This window comes from Denticeps clupeoides, chromosome 11 (assembly GCF_900700375.1).
Source record: "Denticeps clupeoides chromosome 11, fDenClu1.1, whole genome shotgun sequence".
Taxonomy (NCBI): Eukaryota; Metazoa; Chordata; class Actinopteri; order Clupeiformes; family Denticipitidae; genus Denticeps; species Denticeps clupeoides.
The window spans coordinates 1,835,412-1,858,803 of NC_041717.1; the positions used below are offsets into that span (position 1 = coordinate 1,835,412).

The 23,392-nt window shown below is 43.5% G+C and overlaps 1 protein-coding gene across 1 annotated transcript; it reads right to left on the reverse strand.

The window, feature by feature from the left end:
- Positions 1-3,136: 3,136 nt before the first annotated feature.
- limk2 (LIM domain kinase 2) lies at positions 3,137-23,177 on the reverse strand. The gene is made up of 16 exons (XM_028996208.1): positions 22,977-23,177; positions 21,363-21,459; positions 14,719-14,854; positions 12,668-12,777; positions 11,920-12,108; positions 11,523-11,628; positions 10,203-10,417; positions 9,936-10,122; positions 9,671-9,757; positions 9,409-9,540; positions 8,412-8,468; positions 8,064-8,129; positions 7,371-7,545; positions 6,886-6,941; positions 5,432-5,589; positions 3,137-4,531 (listed from the first exon to the last, which is right to left on the reverse strand). Exons 1-16 carry the CDS (start codon positions 22,990-22,992, stop codon positions 4,321-4,323), a joined length of 1,998 nt encoding a protein of 665 aa, XP_028852041.1. The 5' UTR covers positions 22,993-23,177; the 3' UTR covers positions 3,137-4,320.
- Between the last annotated feature and the right edge of the window lie 215 nt (positions 23,178-23,392).

Below are 23,392 nucleotides of genomic sequence, written 5' to 3' on the forward strand. Positions count from 1 at the left end.
GAAAAGTCAAGCGTGCAGCTGCCAAGATGCCACTTGCCACCAGTTTGGCCATATTTTAGATCGGCAACATCACTGGAGTGCCCAAAAGCACAAGGTGTGCAATACTCAGAGACATGGCCAAGGTAAGAAAGGCTGAAAGACGACCACCACTGAACAAGACACACAAGCTGAAACGTCAAGACTGGGCCAATATCTCAAGACTGATTTTTCTAAGGTTTTATGGACTGATGAAATGAGAGTGAGTCTTGATGGGCCAGATGGATGGGCCCGTGGCTGGATTGGTAAAGGGCAGAGAGCTCCAGTCCGACTCAGACTCCAGCAAGGTGGAGGTGGAGTACTGGTTTGGGCTGGTATCATCAAAGATGAGCTTGTGGGGCCTTTTCGGGTTGAGGATGGAGTCAAGCTCAACTTCCAGTCCTACTGCCAGTTTCTGGAAGACACCTTCTTCAAGCAGTGGTACAGGAAGAAGTCTGCATCCTTCAAGAAAAACATGATTTTCATGCAGGACAATGCTCCATCACACGTGTCCAAGTACTCCACAGCGTGGCTGGCAAAAACTAATGACATGGCCTCCTTGTTCACCTGATCTGAACCCCATTGAGAACCTGTGGTCCATCATCAAATGTGAGATTTACAAGGAGGGAAAACAGTACACCTCTCTGAACAGTGTCTGGGAGGCTGTGGTTGCTGCTGCACGCAATGTTGATGGTGAACAGATCAAAACACTGACAGAATCCATGGATGGCAGGCTTTTGAGTGTCCTTGCAAAGAAAGGTGGCTATATTGGTGGCTGATTTGTTTTTGTTTTGTTTTTGAATGTCAGAAATGTATATTTGTGAATGTGGAGATGTTATATTGGTTTCACTGGTAAAAATAAATAATTGAAATGGGTATATATTTGTTTTTTGTTAAGTTGTCTTATAATTATGCACAGTAATAGTCACCTGCACACACAGATATCCCCCTAAAATAGCTAAAAATAAAAACATTCAGCTTTGATATTAATGAGTTTTTTGGGTTCATTGAGAACATGCTTGTTTTCAATAATAAAATTATTCCTCAAAAATACAACTTGCCTAATAATTCTGCACTCCCTGTATGTCCGGTCTGTGAATGTGAAATGTAACAGTTGTTCTGGAAAGTAATGATTAATCACACTTTGACAAACAATTGAAAAAAAAAATTATAATATAATATAATTACATTGCTATAACTAATTATAGCAATCAAATAATTAGCTATGATTGATTATTAAGTTGGAGTAGGTTTTTACATTAAATGCAACTGATACAAAGCTAATGTTAAATTTACAATATTTGCAAATACTTGTAAAACCCTACAATTTAAGTTATTATAGCACACATTTTGGGAATGAGATCCTTGCCCTCTGAGAAATTACTGGAGCAAAAAGCTCAAATCCTATTGGCTGGTTGAGTATCCGCGAGCGTGATAACCACTACAGTGCGGAAACCGGATAGACGCTGGATAGACAGTAAAAAATGAACTAAAAAACGAATTGATAAAAAATGATTTAATAAACGAGTTTCTGCACCGACACCAAGCCGGCTTTTATACTGCCCATTTCCCCGTTTCGCTTGTATGTGGCAGAATGAGACGTGCGTGTGTATTGCATTACTTTGTACTACTCTGTACGTGTACGTGTACGTGTACGGTTTTTGTCGTCATTATGTGGGATTTTTTCTGAAGCGCAGCATGTAGGAAGGGACCGTGTGCAAAGTGCACTGATTAGGTGAAACGCACAAAACGCAGGGATCGATGTAAAATACTAATGAAAATACAGAAATACTTTTTTATAATACTGATTATTACATATTTTTATTTACATATACACAGATGCATTTATATTTTATCATCAGTATATTTCAGACTGTTTATAAAGTGCACTTTATAAGTCTGTACTGTTGGTATAGGTTTTTATTCTATTTATTTTTGCTGTTCTTATCTTCTACTGTCCACTTTCTACCGTGACAATGCAAAAGGATTATCTTATCTCTTATCTCGTTTCCACCGTGTAAGAGAATGCCATGACTGCAGACTGTTTTTCCTGCATACATGTTAAACTGGACCTCATTTAATAACAGCTCTTGCAATGCCATGATTGGATTTGAGTTGATCGCTTACTTACAATCATTACAATTAGTGGAATCTGTTAATGATCTTCTCGTGTTACGCGCGCGGGGCCTGCCTTGGCAGAGAAACGGTATTTGGATTTATTATTTTTTTTATTCTGCTGGGCCGGACTGTTTCGGAAGGAGGGAGGGTGGGGGCAGGTGTAGGTGCTGCTGAGATCTGCGGGGCTGGAGAAGGTGAACTGGTGACGAGTCGGCAGGAACCAACACACGTAGTGTAGTAGCTGTGGGCCAGACAAGAAACACATAATCTGTTGCCAACAGGGAGCAGTAATTTTCAGGCGGAGCTCAGAAGAAGTTGTAGGAAGAGAGAGACGGAGATTGTCCTTGTATGTAGATAACAGCGTGCTCTTATCAGAGACGGACTGTCAGTGAATCTCTGTGGCGCCAGTGGCAGGTGTCTCTTCAGACATTATAGCAGTAAAACCCAAATAAAAAAAACTTTCAGTAGTCACCCGATTAACTGTTTAATCCAAAATATCTTCTTCCTCCACAGACGAGAATGAGCTAAATCTGTCGAATCTGAGTGAGACAAAGAAACATGCATCATCATGGGTGGCAGTAGCTTAGTGAATAAGACTCTCACCGAAGTGTCAGGTTCAAACCCCACTTATTACCATTGTGTCCCTGAGCAAGACACTTAACCCTGAGTGTCTCCAGGGGGGGGACTGTCCCTGTAACTACTGATTGTAAGTCGCTCTGGATAAGGCCGTCTGGTAAATCCTGCGAATGTCAATATACTGCACTTTGCTGTTAGGTGATCAGGAGCCGGTACAAATTTCAGATGATTCTGCTCCACCTACATCTGAATGTGTCTTCTCCATAGTAGTCCGTATGCCAGAGCTGCACCACAAACATACACCATATTGAGAAACTCATTTTCTTCACTTTGTACACGGTCCTTTGTCAAAAGCTGAGCTTGTAAAGAAGAAGAACAGATCAGCAAACACACATAAAAATTGGAATGAATCATTTGATGCATGTTATTCGCTGGTAAGGTTTTTATTAATGAATGAACCTTCAAATCACTATGTATGTTTCCATAGATATTTAGTTATTTGAAGGGCCATTTACAGGATGAGAACATCAATAAAATCAAAAGGCCCTGCGCAACATTCATTATGCCTTGCATGATATGGTCAGTCACTAATTGAAAACATGAATTTGAATGGAAACTGAACAGACTTAATTTTTTTAACATTTTTTATTATTTATATTGGTTTGAAAAACTCACCCTACCATGTAATGAGCTTCAGTGGTAACAATTTTACAAATTATACACATCAGTACCTTAGAAAGAGGACATTAAAGCACAATTTGTACTGTTGCACAGATGACCAAAAGAAGGTAAACACTACCCTTCTATACAATTCACTACATCCAAAAAACACAGAATATGAATCCAGTTTCATAATTGTACAAACCACATCTGTATAATGTTTTTTTACATCACTGTACATCCATTTCAGTCCTGATGATCACCAAATACATAACCCATTCACTGCAGAGGCCTGTTGTTTATCCCCTTCTTTTAATTCATAATTTACATTTCTGCATTATGAACAATATTCCTGTTATCCCACTGCATAATACATTTGCTTGTATATTCTGTATTTAATGCTGATTGAGCATATCAAGCACGAAGACCCTGTTTATTAGTGTTGATTTCTCCCATCATTCTCCATCATTCTCCCATCATTGCTAAACAGAATTAAACACCACATGAAATCATTGCTGCTGTCATAATCACACACTTATGATTGGGCACATAGTGATCATTGCAGCGCTCTTAACCTGCAGCCAGGGCTTTACGGGGGATATTCGCGGGAAATTCTTACAAAAGCAACCGCCTTCGTGCCAGTGCAGGAACCAGAGACAATAGCAGGATTATCTTTCATCATGATTCATCCTTTGGTAAACACCAGAAAAGAACATGCTCTTACCATAGCAAACATTTGACCTGTCTGCACTGGCAGCTGATTGGTCAACCAGTCAGAAACGTATGATTGAAATGAGATTTCGTTTTTTCTTCAGTTTGTACGTCCAGAATGCCCTTAAGGCAAAAACACACAGACACTTTGAAGAAGAGCTTCTGGGTAAAGTAAGTCTCGTTCCTCTCGCTCTCTGCGAATATTAGTGCAAGCAGTCAGGGGAGCCTGTGTGTTTTGGGCTATGTGCCGTGGGGTGACCGGCTGGGGGTCGAGTCCCGGTCGGGGTCAGGTGTGGTGGGAGAGTTGCTCTGGGGAGAGCCGCTGCCTTTCGGCCCGTGGAGCTTACAGAAGGTCTGGTGAAGCTCGTCCAGTTCGGCCGGGAGAGGGATGCCCAGCTCCTGGTTCAGGGCCAGGGCCTCGAAGCAGTCCTCCAGTTTCTGAAAAGCTGGCCTGTTGTGGGGAGGAGGGGCAGAGAGCATCATGAGCAGAGAGGGAGGGACGAAAAACACGAGAAAGCAATTTGCTCCGCCAGGCGTGGTTGCGGAAGTGCAGGCGCTGATGCTATCTGGGAATGCTTTGTGAGCTGCCTTTTATTCTCCCTGCTATGGGTTCGGAAAGGCAGCTAGTGGCCTGTATCTAATCTGCCACAAACCCAGTTCTCTGAACAATACTCTCTATCTTCAACGATTTAGATAACGCGCCTCGACTATCACCTTGCACTTCTATTACAAGAACAGAACCTGGTCGACCGTGGAACAAAAACACAAAGATGCCATTTTAAATAAATATATGAATAGGTAGCACAGAAGTAACCAGCTAGCAGGAGACGGCTTAGTCTCCTAATATCACTGTTTACACACACACACACACACACACACACACACACACACACACACACATATATATATATATATATATAAAGTGAATGTTCTGCCTTCAGTCCTGAAAAACCGGCACAAATCAAATCATCAGGTACTTACAATGCAACAATGCCTCTTCCTCTCCATAGTAATGAACAAATTAGTAGAAAAAAAAAAGCTGCCACGCATACACAATTTGGGATTCTATTACAAACACTAGACAAGGGTCTGCTACAATGAAATTGCTGAATTGTTTGGGTTACAAATATACTACATGTATGGGGTGGCAGAAACTTTGTGGGTAACACACAGGTTCAAATCTCATTTACTACCATTGTGTCCCTGAGCAAGACACTTAACCCTGAGTGTCTCCAGGGGGGACGGTCCCTGTAACTACTGATTGTACATCGTTCTGATAAATGCTGTCAATGTAATGTTTAAATCTGGCAGAAATTAGAACGGGGTGTGTGTGTGTGTGTGTGACACTCACCGGTTATCAGGAACCAGGTCACAACACGCAACAGCCAGTGGGAAAAAAGCCGGTGGACAGTCCTCAGGCAGAAATTTCTCCCAGAATTTTCCCACATTCAGGCCAAAGTCGAGAGTCCTCGGCAAGCACTCTGGATCAGCATACACTTGCCCAATAATCTGGAGAACAGAAAATATACATTTCAAATGGGCCGGTCTCCGCAAACTCCTCCGAAATTGGCACACTCGATTTCTTTTTAACACTTGATTAAACATGATTAAACATTGAGGTATAAAAAGGTATTAGGAATCCACCATCCCCCATCAGGTCCACACTACTGCTAAAGCGGTGGGGTCTAGCATTGAAAGTCACCTACACTGGGGAGGTCATCATGCCACATATTTATGAGCCACATATTTATTGCAAACAAACCCAAAGGAGGTGTCTGTTGACTTCAGGAGAACCATCATCACACACACCCCACACAAGCAGTGGAAAAAGTGAGCAACTCTAATTTCCAGGGTGTGCACATCTTGCATAACCGTAACAACCATTAAGAAGGCTCACAATCCGCATCTCCTCCCAGACATTTTGACATGTTGTCTCACTGCCAGCAGATCTCTGTGGTGAAAAATGACCCATCTCTGAACATCTTTATACTGAATATTATGAAGCATCTCACCCACCCTACAGCGGAAGACACATGCAATTCATATTCAGGCCAGCAGATTCAAAATAGTTTCCTCAGTACACCTTCACACACACCTTCACAGTGTCGCTTTACAAGTAACAACATGCCAGCTGCTGCCAGTTCTCTTTCTGGCCACCCTACACATTTGGGTTTAGATAATCATTTTTAGTCACGCTAGGATCAGTGTCCAGTTTAGGATAGGAAAACGACCCTGAATAAGACCGATACTTTTTTTCCTTAAAATTACTAACTAAGCAGAATAATGATCTGTTATGAAACCATAAAAGCAGTTTTGCTGCACAAGTAACATAATGAGAGCGGGCTGCTCCTGTAAGGGTATCAAGTGTGCTGTGTAAATGTGTATCGAGATTCCACAAGGATCCTGGACATTTGATTTACAGTTTCGATCTTGGTTCACAGATCGTTACAGTTCTATTCTGTAGAATAGCAATTTTATTCATATTTTACAAACTCCTTATACATTTTACAGTTATTTATTTATTTGACACTGCCCCCGATTAGTTTATTCTGTGAAAATTTGCAGCTGGTCATTGTGAAGCAACAAAACGTGTCCTCTGCATTCAACCCATCACCATAGTAAGCAGTGGGCAGCCATGAAAGGCACCCAGGGAGCAGTGTGTGGGGGACGGTACTTTGCTCAGTGGCGGCTGGGAATTCAAACAGTCCATCTTCCGAACCCGCTAGCCCAACCACTACAGTTCAAGACTAATAGAACTACAATGAGTAAAAATCAGCAAAATGGCAAGTTAATGGGAAAGCTCACCTCACACAGAACGATGCCAAAAGAGAAGATATCGACTTTCTCATCATAGCGTTTGCCTGAAAAATATAAAGAGAGTATTTTACTGAACTGAATTAAGGGGTTCTGGGTAAAATAGTTCTGGAAGAAGGGGTATTGGAGTTATGTTTGGCTGATGGAGAGCAGACAAGATGGTGCGGTACCACCTCTATAAGAGCAACATGGTATCACAAAACTGGGCAGGCTGCAGGAACGTCAGTACCAATACAGCCAAGCCCAAACCCATGATGCCATAACTTGTTCATTTTTACAGATAATTTTCTGATTGATTTAAACACAATGCATGAAACAAATAAAAGACATTGGAATTAAGTGAAATGAGATGAGGTGAGATAAGAAGTTCAAATGAGTTACACTGACTGTGTTGGAGTTTACTAGATATAGAAGCAACTGTGAGAAGAAGAAAGAAGAAGAAACTGCTGTTGAGATGGTGGACATAAATTTTTTACCATTGAGCATCTCAGGTGCCATCCAGTAAGGGTTCCCCACCACAGTGTAGCGCTTCTTCCGGTCCACCCGGCGGAATAGCCGTTTCTTGTTGGGCTTATCACTTGGCGGCGATCGTACCTTCTCCTCCATGATGAGTCTGGACAGTCCAAAGTCTGCCACCACCACGGTGTTATCCTGCAGGGACAGACAAGCACTGGTCAATGACAGTCATCCAAACAATAAAACATTGTGCTCTAACTTGTCTGGATACCAGAATGGATAATTAATGCCCCCGTTCTCAAACCATAGATTCCTCATTGACTTTTCCACAGGTTTAATGGGATAGAACATATTATACATCCATGACCATGCAAACAGTCAACATCCTACGTAGAAGTTCTTAACATCCAGAATATATTCACAAAATGGCCTTAAGAATGCAGGGAAAGCAAGTGACTGATTGCCCATCAGCTCTTGTTTTTCCAAAGAGAGAACAGACAGCACCTAAAGGATTAGGTCCCTCCCTCTAGTCAGTTGAAAACATGTGATTGCCCGTGACTTGCGTAACGTGTTTTGTTGTTGGTTTTGCTAGCAGCTCCACCAGGTTTTGGTCTGCCAGTGCAGACATGCCTGTTTCCCCGACCTGTCAAACCCGAGAAGGGCCTGGGCACCAGGCATGAATGGAAATGGGCATATCGCCTTACATAACTTACCAGTTTTACCAGGCAGTTGTGGGAATTGAGATCCCTGTGGATGATGCTCATAGAATGCAGATATGCCTGGAGTGACAAAGAAATAGGAAAAGCGTAAAATAGAGAGAGAGAGAGAGAGAGAGAGAGAGAGAAGCATTAGTGCAGTCCCTAGACTTGTATCCATAGACACCAGCCCATGAGGATCCAAATTTTGTTGGACTGAAAGGCTGAGATCACTTGAGTTTCTGGCTGTGTGCCCTAAGCAGCCCGCACCGATTGCCCATTCCAACCCCCAAACTACAAAAAGCCCCTTCTAAGACACTGACTTTTTAGGACATGATTAAAACTCCTTTATGAATTTAAACTCACCATTCCAGATGCGATCCCCTTTGCAAAGCTGACTCTCTGTTCCCATGGAAATGGATCCTGTAGGATGTCAAAATTGATGGGATAAGATCTCTGGGCGAACACACAGCTGATTTTGATATTTTCATTATTAAAAAAGTATTAAATTAAAGCTGCATATTATTGTGTGTTATTGTAGTACAATGGCAATTGTTTATAATTCCTTTACATACTTACAGAGTACTGAGTGATTGTATTGTACTGATATGTATTGAAAACCTTATTAATAGATTCTATAGCTATTTCATGACATATCAACCAATGACCTTCAGACATTCAGCACACAATTTCTAATACTGAATGTTATTGAACTGCACAGATAATATTTCTGCAGGAATACTCTGTACACAGATGTTTGTATTGTTGCTAAGCAACATCAGTTGAATCAGCAGTCAGGCAGGTAGAATATTTCACATTATCACGGCAAACCCAGGTATGGTATTTAAAAAAGGATGCCAGCTAATTAGAATAGCAGACTAGAAAAATAATAGATGTGGCATTAATGTAACTAGCAGTACAAGACCTGTTCTACATTTTACAGTACATCCCACCTCCTTATACGCATTGTAAACTTTCCTCTGATAAAAGTCATGTGGATCTGTGACAACATATTTATATATCTGGAGTGAATAAAAAGGCAGTATAAAAAGAACTGAAGAGAGATCCTGTGGAAGGGGTACCTCAAACATTCCATCAGCCACTAAAAAAAAAAACTTCACAGTGGGTGGCAAAAAAAAAAAAAATCCCCTTTGAAATTTTCACCTGGCAGCACTTGTCTCAGCCTTGCTTTTAACTCCCATTCCACCATTTTCCGTGCCAGCTCATTTAAGCCACAGCCAAGGGCCTTCATTCCTCACCCAGTCTAGTCTACAACAGGACTGAACAGGCAGAAAAACGACGACGGAAACAGAGGCAAAAAACAGGATGCACACAGACACCGAGAACCACCAGAGAAACGCACCATGTCCCTAATGAAGTCCTTCAGCGTGCCTCCCTCGATGAACTCTGTGATCAGGTTCAGACGCTTGTCCTTATAAAGAACGCCAATGAAGCGCAGGACGTTTGGATGATCCAGACTCCTCATCACCTTCACCTGAAGATCCATATAGAGGTGAGGTGAGGAAGACCATTCTCATTAAGAAGCATTTTGTAAGGACAAAACCAGAGTCGCGTAGATGCGGGTGCGTCTGGTTTGTAGATTTTTGCAGAAACATGGACCTCACCTCCTTTAAGAAGGTCTTTTGTGTTTCCTCGTCACAACGGATCAGCTCCTTCATCACCATCACTTCTCCTGTGGCTTTGTGAGTCACCTATTGAATTAAATAATATTTAAAATGCAGAATTATTTTGCATCTGATAGAACCGACCATTTTAATATTTGGTAGATGGAACAGCATCCATTCAAAACAGGACTATTTGTCAGTCCAAATGTCAGTAAAAATGTTCCTCCCGGGGTAGGAACTACATTTGGATGTCCCGTGGACTCACCTTAATGGCCTGGCCAAAGAATCCCTTCCCGAGAACCTCTCCATGGATGAGGTCGCAGGGGCGGAAGATGCGGTGCGAGCAGCTGCTGGATGAGCGCAGGGACTCGGAGCGGCTGATGTCACGCGTCAGCACCGGGTGCTCTTTAGGAGACGCTGGCCCAGGCGATTTACAGATGCTGTTACTGCGTCTGAGCGCACACGGCAGGTACGTGAGACGTGCACTTCCACACAAATAAATAAATAAATAAAGTGGAACAGAACATCATACCTCAGTGACCTCCTTTTTAGTGTGCTGTCATCAAAGTTGTCTGTCCGCTCCAGAACCCCATCCGTTGGAGAGGAGAGGCGCATGCGGGAGGTGGCAGGTACCCCAAGGCGACTGTGCGAGGACCCCAGCCTGAGCCTGTCCAGTCGCTGCCTGACCGGATCGTACTCGATTAGCAGCTGCAGCGTCTGACCACTCTGGTGAATGAGGTCCTCCACCTGAAAACAGCAGTTATCAAACCCAGAGTATGATATTAATGTAGATTCAGCATTTATCAGACGCCCTTATCCAGAGCAACATACAGTCAGCAGTTACAGTAGGGACAGTCCCAGTGGAGACAAGTGTCTTGCTCTGCTCAGGGACATAATGGTAGTAAGTGGGGTTTGAACCTGGGTCTTCTGGTTCATAGGACAGTGTGTTACCACTAGGCTACTACCACCCTATAGCTGGTTGGCTATGTTCCTTATTCTATAATCTCTACAGGGTGGTAACCCGGTTTGCCCTAGAGGTTTGAGTTAGGATTAGGGTGACATCCTGCACTCAGCTGACTTCTTGAAGGCATGCGCTAATATTCAACCTCCATGATGATTAAAAAAAATGAGGCAAATCTAGAGCAGATGCATGACCCAGCAAGCAATCCAAGCTTGCAAAGAACAGTGAAACTCATAAAAGACATCCAAATACCTAAATTGCTAAATTATGCAAAATACAAAAGACAAAGCATAGTCAAAAAAAAAATGTGTCATAGAAAATCTGTCTACACACCTTTGTGACACACAATTGTGTCTTCATCAGTTATTGATATTACTGAGGATGACCATAAAATCTACTGGCAGTTTTTCATTTAACAAGCGTATTTAAAATTATTGTTCGTCACTGAATGCTTGTTCACCCTGTATAGAGACAAGGGTTTAAAACTGGTCTTTACTCTGGGTCTGAAGAAAGCAAATTGGAGCACAACGAGACTTAAGAGAAAGTATCTGTGAGAAAGAATGAGAGCAATGCCAAGCATGCAGGGCGACTGGCCACTAAAGGTCTGGAATTAGGCCAGGTATTACCCGACCCCCTCCCTCCTCTCTCGATTGAAGAATGCACAGGGCGGAGGAGAATGAGATAAGACCCTGGCATGGACACAAACAAAGTCACGCTGGAAGCACGACTTAACGCCAGCTACTTATCACACCCCTGCAAGTGTGTGGCCCTGCATATCTGCAAATATCATAACATCAACGGGTTAAAATGCACTGATGCATTTACAAATATAACCCCAAAGCACAGATATCAAATTCAGCTGAGAGCTTATACCAGACCAACCAAACTGACCTCCTCCTCCATTAAAGTGCCCACGGGAAGACCATTGATCTCCAGGATCCGATCACCTACGTGGATGGCGTTCCGCACTTCTGGACTGATGTGCATTCCTCGAACCCTGCAAGAAAACACAGAGATTAAGAATTTAATCAGATGATTTACATTACCCAGAAAAAAAAAAAAAAGTCAGCTGACATTGTCGGTTTGATGAGAACTGGTTTGATGTGAGGACTGCTGAAATAAAAGAAGTCAGGTCTCATGAGGACGCCCTTCTGATTGTGTTTCACAGAGTGCATGTCACCGTCTTCTAGGTAATACGTGTGTAAACACGCTTTCATAATTACAGTCGTGCAAAAAGCCATTACTCAGTAAGAGCTCTGGGAGCGCTGACGTGACAGTGGACACTCACTCTTTAACTTGAACGCTGGCGGTGCTGCCGGGACAGTCACGGATGGACGTGACGGAGAAGCCCCTCTTGCCGTTGGTGGCAGCAGGCATGGAGACCAGGGTGACTGTGTGTGGGAGAGAGTCTAGGGCAGAGTCCAGTGACCGTTTTTCCAGCATGGGGTTGAGGACCACCTGCTTATAGCACTGTCCACTGCAGTGGATGAGACAGAGAGACAGACGGAGACAGAGGGACACTCGGTGACTACTTTTGTGAAAGAGAGACAGGTCAACAACACCCAGCGCAGCCAAATTACCCGAACACTCACTATTGTGCACCAACAAAAAGGGAAATACCAGGGGTCCAAAAGAAGCTGTTTCTCAGAACAGAGGGACATGGGAAGGATTAGTAAAAAAAAAAAAAAAAAGTAAAACCCGCCTGGACTGCCTGAACACAGGGGGGTTGGGGGTGGAAAATACCTGAGAAACAAGCGAGCGTAAAAAAACGGCAGAACAGACATTGACAGCCAACACACATAAAACACACCAATGCTTAATTTAAACATATACACCAGTTATGTTGTGTTATATATATATTATTTAATCAAATTTTTAATGAATTAACAATCATTGTTATGTGTTATATAGACAGATGTGTGTGTGTGTTTGTCTATATATCACATAACAATGATTGTTAAGGGGCTGGCATACTTTCATTAAAAATTTGATTAAATAATATTGAAAATTATGAAGAATAAAGAAAACGCCCTCACCAATACAGTTTGGAGCGCTCCACTAGTGCATATGTGTCTCTCTCTTCTATCACGACCCTGCAGTTCAGGCATACGAAGCACTCAGGGTGGTACTTGTATTCGCCAGCCACCTGGAACAAAGAGGTAAAATCCCGCATGTCTCAGACCATGGTGTCCCCGTCCAGACAGAGTGAGTGAGAGAGAGAGAGAGACAGAAGCGTCGGAATTCTGCAGGAGAAGTGACACATGCACCAACACCTGGAGCTTTACTTGGGGAAGGAATGATGTCAGCCACCTCCCTCCCGCTCTCACGCATTCGTTTGCTGTTCTCCGAATATCACACCTTCAACACGCCTAATGGCACGCGGCCCAGCTACGTTCTCTCAGCGACCTGTTATGCCTTTAATTCCTCATACCTTTTGTCCTCACAGTAGACATTTTCACACACACACACGATCTGCAGGATAATAAGTGTGTGCAATTTTGGTGACTACATTATATTACATATACAAATGACAATGATAGTCGAGACCAAAAAAAAAGTACCGTGTGAGGACTTTGCATTCACCAAAAAATAAATACTAAGCGCTGAGCAATCTGTTGACTTGCAGATGACCAGTAGGCTTGGTATGTTAGGCCTTGTCCTGCGGGACACTTTCCCAGAACACCCTGCTCCAATGAGCAACTGGATGGGCCAAAGTGTGTTTGTGCTGCCCCAGCACATTCAGGGTGATGTATGGCATGACGCTGACTGTGACTCTGCTTCCAAGCAAGGGTCCCCCCTACACACACACACACACACACACACACAGACCTTCAAAACTTGGGAATAGGTTGGAGGTCAGTGTGAAACTCACAAATTCCTCCATTCCAGACACAATAACAGAGAGCAGGAGATGAGGCAGACAGAAGAGTACAAAGATTCCGGCCCTTTTATCGAATTATTATCACTAGCAGGGAGCTTCTACGTGCCCGAGAACTCGCTGCACTTTCACTCATTTGTCTGAGCAAGAGGTGCAAAAAAACACCTCTGGGAGGAGGGGCTTCACGCTTCCTCCCTTTCTCCAGCGATTCCTGCAGAGGAACCGAGCCCGGGTTCGAGCTCCAGTCAGCCTCTGCTGTGCTCTACCAGAAATAGACTCTCAGAGCCAGCATGGGCCAGACTCCACAGAAAGGGCCATTATGGGTTCTGCCTACTGGCAAACAGGTCTTTCCTCTTTTCTTTCCTCCTCGAGAGTTCACTCAAGGTTACGGCGTTTATCCAATTACGAATCATTTTTATTGGAGCGGAGTGATGTATTTGTATTCCAGACCGCTCATGTTTGAAATGCCGTCTGGGCTGAGGCTTGCATTGGGTTTCTTTACAAAGCAACCCATTCAATCACAAAAATGCTGAAGCATTCCTCAGCAGTGATGGAATCACACAAAGAAACCCCAACCTTCACATCCCATCCATAGCATAACCATGAGGTCAGAGGCTGAATCTCATAAAATAAACACTGATTTGTTCAAGTCGGGTCGGGAAAAAAGGAACTGGTTTAATAATTCGGTCCCCGGACACTGCAGAAGTGAAGATAGCACGGCAGGTTTTTCACCAATGAAATAGCAGCAAGTGCACCTACTGCAATAATTGCAGTAATTAAGAGGTTGGTGCAGTGCAGACTAATGTGTGGTTTATTGCGTATGAGGATGTATGGATCATTTCTCTGTCACCTACTACCTCATAGGTCTAGGTTTTCAGTGGGAGTGGCTTAGCTGCATACTGCAGACAGTGTAAAATATCTTTCCAGAGACTTTTCCAATTCAAATCTGGTGAAAAAGCTGTACACATTTGATGTTCTTCTTATTGAACTATTATGTATTATAAATACATTTTTCAATGCAATATCATTTACTAATAGAGTTTGATACACTACTGCTTCAGAATCAGTTCTTAATATCTTAGTCTTAGCTCCGCTCACACCTCAATAATTATAACTAATAATCAAAAAGATTTAGGGATATGTTTTTGAGATGGAGCTCAGATGGAGAACTAATGAATTTTCTGATCAATTCAAGAAATAAAAACTCACCATTGCCGGGCCAGTCATAAGAAGGGAGCAACCATGACAGAGCTCACCAAACTTCTCCCAGTAGTGCTTTCGACAGTAAAGCTTATCGTCCTTCTCATAGTACCAGTTGGTCAGGTGACCACAGCACTCCGAACATCTACAGAGAGGGGGGAAATCAGATTGAAAAAGGAGGGCAAACACAACACACCTAGATGTGAAAGTATTCCAAGTAGGGCTACCACAATACTAGAATTCCATTCTCATTACAAATACCCAAGAAAATAGCATTTTCATCAAAACTGACAAAGACCAACCAGCAACCTTAATAAACTCGCCACCACTCATGTCAGCACAGTCAGGTCAGCATTGAGGAACATGTCTGTGAAGACTCTCAGTCATCCAGGTGAAATTGTCTGAAAGTTGAGTCATTGCAACTGGACTTCTTTCTTTAATGTAGATACGTTTCATTCTGCATCTACAGAACTTTGTACATTTGTACTGAAAAGGTTCTGTAGATGCAGAATGAAATGTATCTACATTAAAGAAAGGTAGATACGTAGAAAGGTGGAATATGGTTTTAATACTTCAGTGTTGTTGAAGCGTCAGATTATGCATAGAACCACTGTTCCCTGAGGAAGAATATGGGATACCCACGCCTCTGCATGCCCAGCTGAAGACAAATTTAAATCCTGCCTATAGGCCTAGAAAAACCACAGTTTCCCGCCATCTTCCCTCAGTTCAGAACCGCTTGTTGCAGAGCTAAGCAGCACCAGGGCGGGGCAACGAAGTGTTGTACCTCATTCCTCTTTCCCATGGAACAGTGGTTATATGACATTCCCTTTCAGTCGTTTCCCTCGGTACAACACAAGAAGTATAAGACATATGTGCACGCCCCGCCCAGCATAACCAAACCAGAGGAAGATGTGGGGGACTGAGTACCCCAGGCAGTGGTGGCCTAGCGGATAAGGAAGCGGCCCCGTAATCAGAAGGTTGCCGATTTGAATCCCAATCCGCCAATGTGCCACTGCTCCCCGGGCGCCTGTCATGGCTGCCCACTGCTCACTCAGGGTGATGGGTTAAATGCAGAGGACAAATTTCACGGTGTGCACCGTGTGCTGTGCTGCTGTGTATCACAAGTGACAATCACCTCACTTCACTTTCACTCACTTCACTTGCCCACCTTTACTGCCCTGAGGTAGCCACCAAAGGTTGTAAAAAAGCACCCAGGTGATAAAAAAAGCACAGAAGTATGCGGCAACCCAGGAGGTGGACACTGCCCTGGTAGTGTGCGCCCTAACCCCCTCTGGTGGGACCGGTGCCCACCGCCACCTCCAGAATCCAAAGCGACAGACAGCTGCTCACATGAACGAATCGCCTGAGTACGGAGCACGAATGGCCACAGAGCAGATGTAGACGCCTCTCCATGTCTGAACAAAAAAAAAAAATCAACGTAAGAAAGAGAACAGGGACCAAATTAACAGGCTGATTTCTATTACCATGATATCAATTTGGTGCTGGGATTTCTGTTTAGTGGACGTGACCTGTGACGTATTATCATGCGGCTCCCGCTGAGTTCCTGTCTAGCGTAATTGCGACCGGTTCTTGGTTGCTATATATTTAAACTGCTATATGTTTATTGTGCCACAGCACTATGTTGTTATCCCTTCTTATGTCTGCATATACAGTACAGGCCAAAAGTTTGGACACACCTTCTCATTCAATGTGTTTTCTTTATTTTCATCACCATTTACGTTGGTAGATTCTCACTGAAGGCATCAAAACTATGAATAAACACATGTGGAGTTATGTACTTAACAAAAAGTGGAGACCTGGACTCCACAGTCACCGGACCTGAACCCAGTCCAGATGGTTTGGGGTGAGCAGGACCGCAGAGTGAAGGCAAAGGGGCCAACAAGTGCTAAACACCTCTGGGAACTCCTTCAAGACTGTTGGGAAACCAATTCAGGTGACGACCTCTTGAAGCTCATCGAGAGAAAGCCAAGAGTGTGCAAAGCAGTAATCAGAGCAAAGAAACTAGAATATAAAACATGTTTTCAGTTATTTTTTTGTTAAGTACATAACTCCACGTGTTCATAGTTTTGATGCCTTCAGTGAGAATCTACCAATGTAAATGGTCATGAAAACACATTGAATGAGAAGGTGTGTCCAAACTTTTGGCCTGTACTATAGGTTACTCAACATATACAAAGCACTTGAGTAAAACTGGTCTTGAGTAAGGTGGCAATTCCTGCCAAAAATGTAAAAAGCTGTCCCTGCCACAAGGTTCACACATTCCTGTTACTACAGCAGAACACCTGCTGCTCAGGCCGGAGGAATGTGAGCTCCTCAAAAAAATTCTCGAGTTCACCTGGGCTAAAGGAGAGAGAGTTTATGGAGGTCGCCAACCCACAAGTAACCACGGGAAATTTCGAAAGTCAAAGAAGCGCCATTACATTAAAGAGCCTTAGCAGCCAATTTATTCAGTAGCTCCCAAAAGTGAGTGAGTGCGGCAAATATTTTACTATATAAATGTTACATAATGTAAAATATTCCGCGTACAGCTTATATAACTGTGTAAGTTAAAATAACTAAACAACACCCATTAACGTCTAACGCTGGCAACAAAAGTGAGTAGGTGCGCCACTAATGTGCCGTGTGACTGTTTCTGACATGACACTGGCATGAACGACTGAAACAAACCGTTCAGAATGCCACAGGGAAAACGTTTCGAAGATTCTAAATGCTCAGCATGCCACAGTACAAGACGTGCTGCGGGCAACAAGTGTACCTTCAGCTAAACACATATCATTTATTGTGCCCAATTCCGCTAAAATATCACACGGACAGATCTTTGATGTCATGCTAATCATTGCCAGAATTTTTCAAATCAGGGTCATCCTGTTTCTCCAACCATCTTTACCGCAGAGACCCCCAAACACACACACACACACACACACACACACACACAACCCCTCCAAACCAGCGCTTTAACTACAGCTCGCCTTAAAATGGTAAACTGTAAACTATAAAATCACAAACTACCAGGAGCCTTAACGAAGGATGTGGGTGTAAAATCACAGGGTTTTCGCTGACAGGGAGCGCTGTAAAATGATAAGAAATCAACAAAACACAACCCAGGGCATTTCTACCGAAAAGAGGAAAAATTAGGCCCCGGAAATCCTTTTTAGTAGTTTTTTTTTTGGTTTGTTTTAACTTTTCTACTCCACCAGTTAAGCTTTTTCAAATTATTTTAGAATCTCCGGAAACAGGAGAACTTGATGGATGGCGTGTCTGCACTTTAACAATCAGCACAGCTCTTAATGGCGTGAAAAATGCCAGGATGTGGGCTAAAGCCCCAAGTTCCCGAGCAAGAATGATATAGGGGAACAAAAATCTATTTCTGAACGGTCCTAAAGCTGCTATAACTGATAATGTGTGTGAGATTACAGCAACAGGAGTTGCGAGGTGGACAGACCACTCGCAGATCAGAGGTGGACGTGAATGGAAAGAATGACTTTCCTTCACTCCTCAGGTTACCCGGCGTGGAACAGTGGTGATCCTATATATAGGATCGGCAGGAAAAAAGAAGGAAAGACTTCACTCTGGAACAGGGGACCAGCGTTTGTATGTCACTGATCATAAACGAACAATGTGCAGTTCTGATAAACATGTGCACGCTCCTAACGTTCGTGAGCGCGAGTAACGGCCCATTGTGCGCGAACAGCAGGCGTCCCTCCGGTGTCCCTCCGGTGTGTGCGAGGCGGAGCGAGATCAAAGCCAACCTCTGGATGCACTGGGCCATTACACACACACACACAGACAGGGAAAAAAAGGACACGCGGTGAATCATGACCATCCCGGCTGTATCGTAACCGGCCCCCAGGTGCGCAGAGAGATGAACTTTCACCCCTGGCGACCCTGTGGCCCTGATCTAATCAGTGACCTCTGGGGCATGATAAAAATGTCTATTCACTTCCACAAGCTATTCCTTTAGTCGCCTTCACGGTTTCCTGCTGTGGCTGAAAGCCCCGAAAGAAGAAAAAAAAAGAACCCCCTCATCACAGGTACGAGTGAGGGAGGGAGGGAGAACAAACACTGCAGAATAAACAAGGCTCACTTCCTCCATGCCACACAAACACACAGAAGAATTGGTTCATTCCTCAGCTAAAAGCATTTGTCTGTGAGAGGATGTGTCGGTCATCTTTAACCATGACATTACAGGCCCCCCAACTACTCAAACCCAGTAGTGCTGTTAATAAATGTTAATTATTAGATTATTAGCACGTTACATATCAGCACCGCATTGACCTACCGTTTCATTCTGTTGCATTCACTTTGGTTCATAATTGAGTTTGACTATCAAACAATCCCCATATGATCGATAATTTTTAGGTTTTTTATTTTATTTTCGATAATTTGAGATCATCTGGTCCGAAACCTAAAGAAACCAGAGATACACACATTCACATCCTTCAAATGGCAGTAAAAAATTAATTTTGTGCAAATTTTTACATCCAATCACAGAGCAACTGCGATGCTTCACGCTTTTGGAAGCCATGACGGTTGGTGGAGATAATGGCTTAGGGGAGGGGTCGGAAATTCTCTGAGAAACGGGAGGCATCCTTTACCCTTATGATGTCATAAGGGGACAAAATCCAGATCCGAACGGTGAAGCAGAATGACCAAAGTACTCTTTACACCTATCGCCATTTCTAAGCACTGCAGGACCATAGACAGGCAGGGGAACTCATATTAATATTAAATCATCTCACAAAGTGACATATAGGAGCATCAAGTACATCTTAATATACTTAAAATACTCATATACTGTGTGATCTAATTTTCTTCATCTTTAGAAATAAATTATAAATACCTTCTTGGTTTTCCACTCAATTTTTCTATCTGCTCTTTCGCACCAACTTCAGCACTAATTTCTATTCCAGGCTTTGGCATAAAACCTTTTGGTGTACAACAGATGGCTTAAATTACATATTTTCCAGCACAGATTTAAGCACTGGAGCCCGTGCCTGAATCCACAGTAGCACATCTACAATCATACATCTTAATTATTACAAATGTGTTAATTAGCTTCGGCCAAACCGACATCTAAAAGTCATGTAATAAAATAAATTGTTCACTAATGTAGTTACACATTTCTGGTCGATGTTTGGAATAAGATGTTGACATTGCTTCATCACTATATACACACACTCTATATATATGTGTGTGTGTGTGTGGACGATGATTCCTGATTCCTGGTAGTAAAAGGCAGCAGACGTTCCCTCTGGTCTCAGACTGTGACTCCAAACGAGCTTCCTGAGGGGAAAACGTGTCTGGAACGACTCTGAATCCATGTCTAAGAATGCAGCAGCTTGCCCATGGATCCAGACATACCAAATCAATAGAAGGACTTCTGCTGCACGAGTCCAGCCGCTGACTTGCCACAAATGTATGCAATATATGACACATAAATGTTATATATATATTGTCAGCAGCCAACAGAATCTGTACACCTTTTTTAATTATTAGTTGTACTAAAATTGCGATCTTTGTATCTATACTCTTACAAGAACGTACAAGCTGTACACGGACCCAAAAGCAGAATCACTTCTAAAAGCCTACAAATCACAAATCATCTGTAGTCTAAATCCCTCCTGCACACAAAGCTGGAACATCAGCATTAAAAAAGTGGCCTTTCCCATCAAACGAAAGTCAGATAAAGAGGTTTTCCTTCATCGTGTCCGCTTCATTAACAAGGTCATTCAGATCCATGCTCGGAGATCAGGAGAGACTCGGAATGCGGAACCTGACGAATGATTAAGCCTCCGACCCGAGAGGACGTGTACAAAGTCCGACAACGAAGTCAAACAGTTCACGAGTGTTTACCGTACACACCCAACATCACCAAAACTCGGCAGGCTCGGCGTCCTGAAGACGGAAGAGAGAGTCCAACAGCAGGCTTTACGATTGTTGTCCTGCTATTTCCCGGTCATATGAAGATGTACGATATTCACAGTACTTCTACATTATGTCTACAGTCGGGGAAAAATGATTCGAATTTTGTACATTTGAAAACGGACGAGTGTGTTTTATACAGGTACCGAGTCGTCAGCTCCTTACCTGTATAAAATACAACAGGAAGACAGAAACCTTGCTGGCTGATAGGGGTTCAAATACCTATTTCATTCATGAAAATGCTAATTCCCTTATCCAGAGCGACTTACAACCAGTAGTTACTGGGACAGTCCCCCCCTGGAGCAACTTAGGGTTAAGTGTCTTGCTCAGGGACACAATGGTAGTAAGTGGGATTTGAACCGGGGTCTTCTGGTTCATAGGCGAGTGTCTTACCCACTAGGCTACTACCACCCTTTTAGAACTTTTTTTTTTCCTCACTTCTACTTATACAACGTTTCCCTGTAACCGTGAACCTTCCATACAGAACCACGTATCAAATCCTTACTTCAGAGCAAACAAATGTAGTCCAGAGACAATCTGAGAACTGCTGTTCATTCCAACCACTCCCAGCTCCACCTTATTCAGCCAAACTCACAACCCTGTTATTACAGCCCGGTAATCAGCAGGTAATACAACCTACCGATTACCGATATAGCCATACGTTTCACCCCCCGCAGACACGTATTCTACGTCAAACAGAGGACACTTACTGGAAACACGCGTTGTGCCAGGTGCCTTGAAGAACCTTGATGTGGAAAGTGTCCAGAACCGCTCCACCACAGCCTGCGCACTGCAACTCCACAGTATCTGGACAAAAAGACAAACATCGGGGTTCTGGATCAGGGCAAAGATTCAAACATCGGGGTTCTGGATCAGGGCAAACGTCGGGGTTCTGGAACAAGGCTAAGATTCAAACATCGGGGTTCTGGATCAGGGCAAAGAGGCAAACATCGGGGTTCTGGATCAGGGCAAAGATTCAAACATCTGGGTTCTCGATCAGGGCAAAGATTCAAACATCGGGGTTCTGGATCAGGGCAAACGTTGGGGTTCTGGAACAAGGCTAAGATTCAAACATCGGGGTTCTGGATCAGGGCAAAGAGGCAAACATCGGGGTTCTGGATCAGAGCAAAGATTCAAACATCGGGGTTCTGGATCAGGGCAAAGATTCAAACATCAGGGTTCTGGATCAGGGCAAAGATTCAAACATCGGGGTTCTGGATCAGAGCAAAGATTCAAACATCGGGGTTCTGGATCAGGGCAAAGATTCAAACATCGGGGTTCTGGATCAGAGCAAAGAGGCAAACATCTGGGTTCTGGATCAGAGCAAAGATTCAAACATCGGGGTTCTGGATCAAGGCAAAGATTCAAACATCGGGGTTCTGGATCAAGGCAAAGATTCAAACATCGGGGTTCTGGATCAGAGCAAAGATTCAAACATCGGGGATCTGGATCAGAGCAAAGATTCAAACATCGGGGTTCTGGATCAGGGCAAAGATTCAAACATCTGGGTTCTGGATCAGGGCAAAGATTCAAACATCGGGGTTCTGGATCAGGGCAAAGATTCAAACATCGGGGTTCTGGATCAGAGCAAAGATTCAAACATCGGGGTTCTGGATCAGGGCAAAGATTCAAACATCGGGGTTCTGGATCAGAGCAAAGAGGCAAACATCTGGGTTCTGGATCAGAGCAAAGATTCAAACATCGGGGTTCTGGATCAAGGCAAAGATTCAAACATCGGGGTTCTGGATCAAGGCAAAGATTCAAACATCGGGGTTCTGGATCAGAGCAAAGATTCAAACATCGGGGATCTGGATCAGAGCAAAGAGGCAAACTACGGGGTTCTGGATCAAGGCAGATTCAAACATCAGGGTTCTGGATCAGAGCAAAGAGGCAAACATCGGGGTTCTCTATCTGGCTGATTCGCAGAGGACGAGATAACAATATTTATTCATCTGAAAGCTAGATCGGCCCCAGCTTATCAGATGTCACCACTTCTAGCGGTATTTTATATCGCACTGATGACGGGGTCATAAAATAGCTGCCTAGAGCTGTTTTTAAGAGAATATATGATTTTTAGCTAACAATATACAGGCCAGATATGGCAACGCATCGTTTAGATTAATAAATCTTTTAATTTTGCACCAATGTAATTCGCACACATTCACTGGTAGAAACGGAAAAACAAGCCGGATCCCGAGAGCAGCGCCATGGTTCTGGGGGAAAGTGCAGAGAACCCGCGCAGCCCCTGGATCATCTTTTCTCCTGCATTTCTCCGATTTAAAAGAAAGTACGCCTTTTCTCCGCGAAGGATCTAAAACACTCACCATCTCGCTCCTCCATCGAAACGCTTTAACGTGACTTTCACAGGAACAAATCAGACGTGTTTTCAGAAATCCACATAGCGTTGCAGAACAATGCAGCGCGTCCGGGGAGTGATGGCCGAACCTCTCAAGCTACGATGGAGAAGAAAGAAAAACGACGAGAGAAAGTTTCCGAACAGCCAGGTTTCTGTCGCTGGAGGAATGGGTGACGTCACGATGTAAAATTCCTGTACGGAGACCGGAAGGGATCAAACAGCAACACCTGGGAAAGGACCGGAGGCAAACGAGGTCCGAGCGCCTGATCCTGCAGCGCCACCTGCCGCCCGCTATGGCGCACTGCGGCCGAATTGCACCTAAACTAATGCAATCTAACTTATATGAACTACATTTCTGTTTGTATATCTGGTTATGTGTGGGAT

Bases quoted from the DNA above. Each gene is read 5' to 3' on its own strand.
- limk2 (XM_028996208.1), bottom strand. The intron at 12,109-12,667 runs GTGAGGGCGTTT...CATCCACTGCAG, and splicing joins GAGCGCTCCAAACTGTATTG to TGGACAGTGCTATAAGCAGG. The intron at 7,546-8,063 runs GTAAGTTATGTA...CTGTCCCTGCAG, and splicing joins ACAACTGCCTGGTAAAACTG to GATAACACCGTGGTGGTGGC.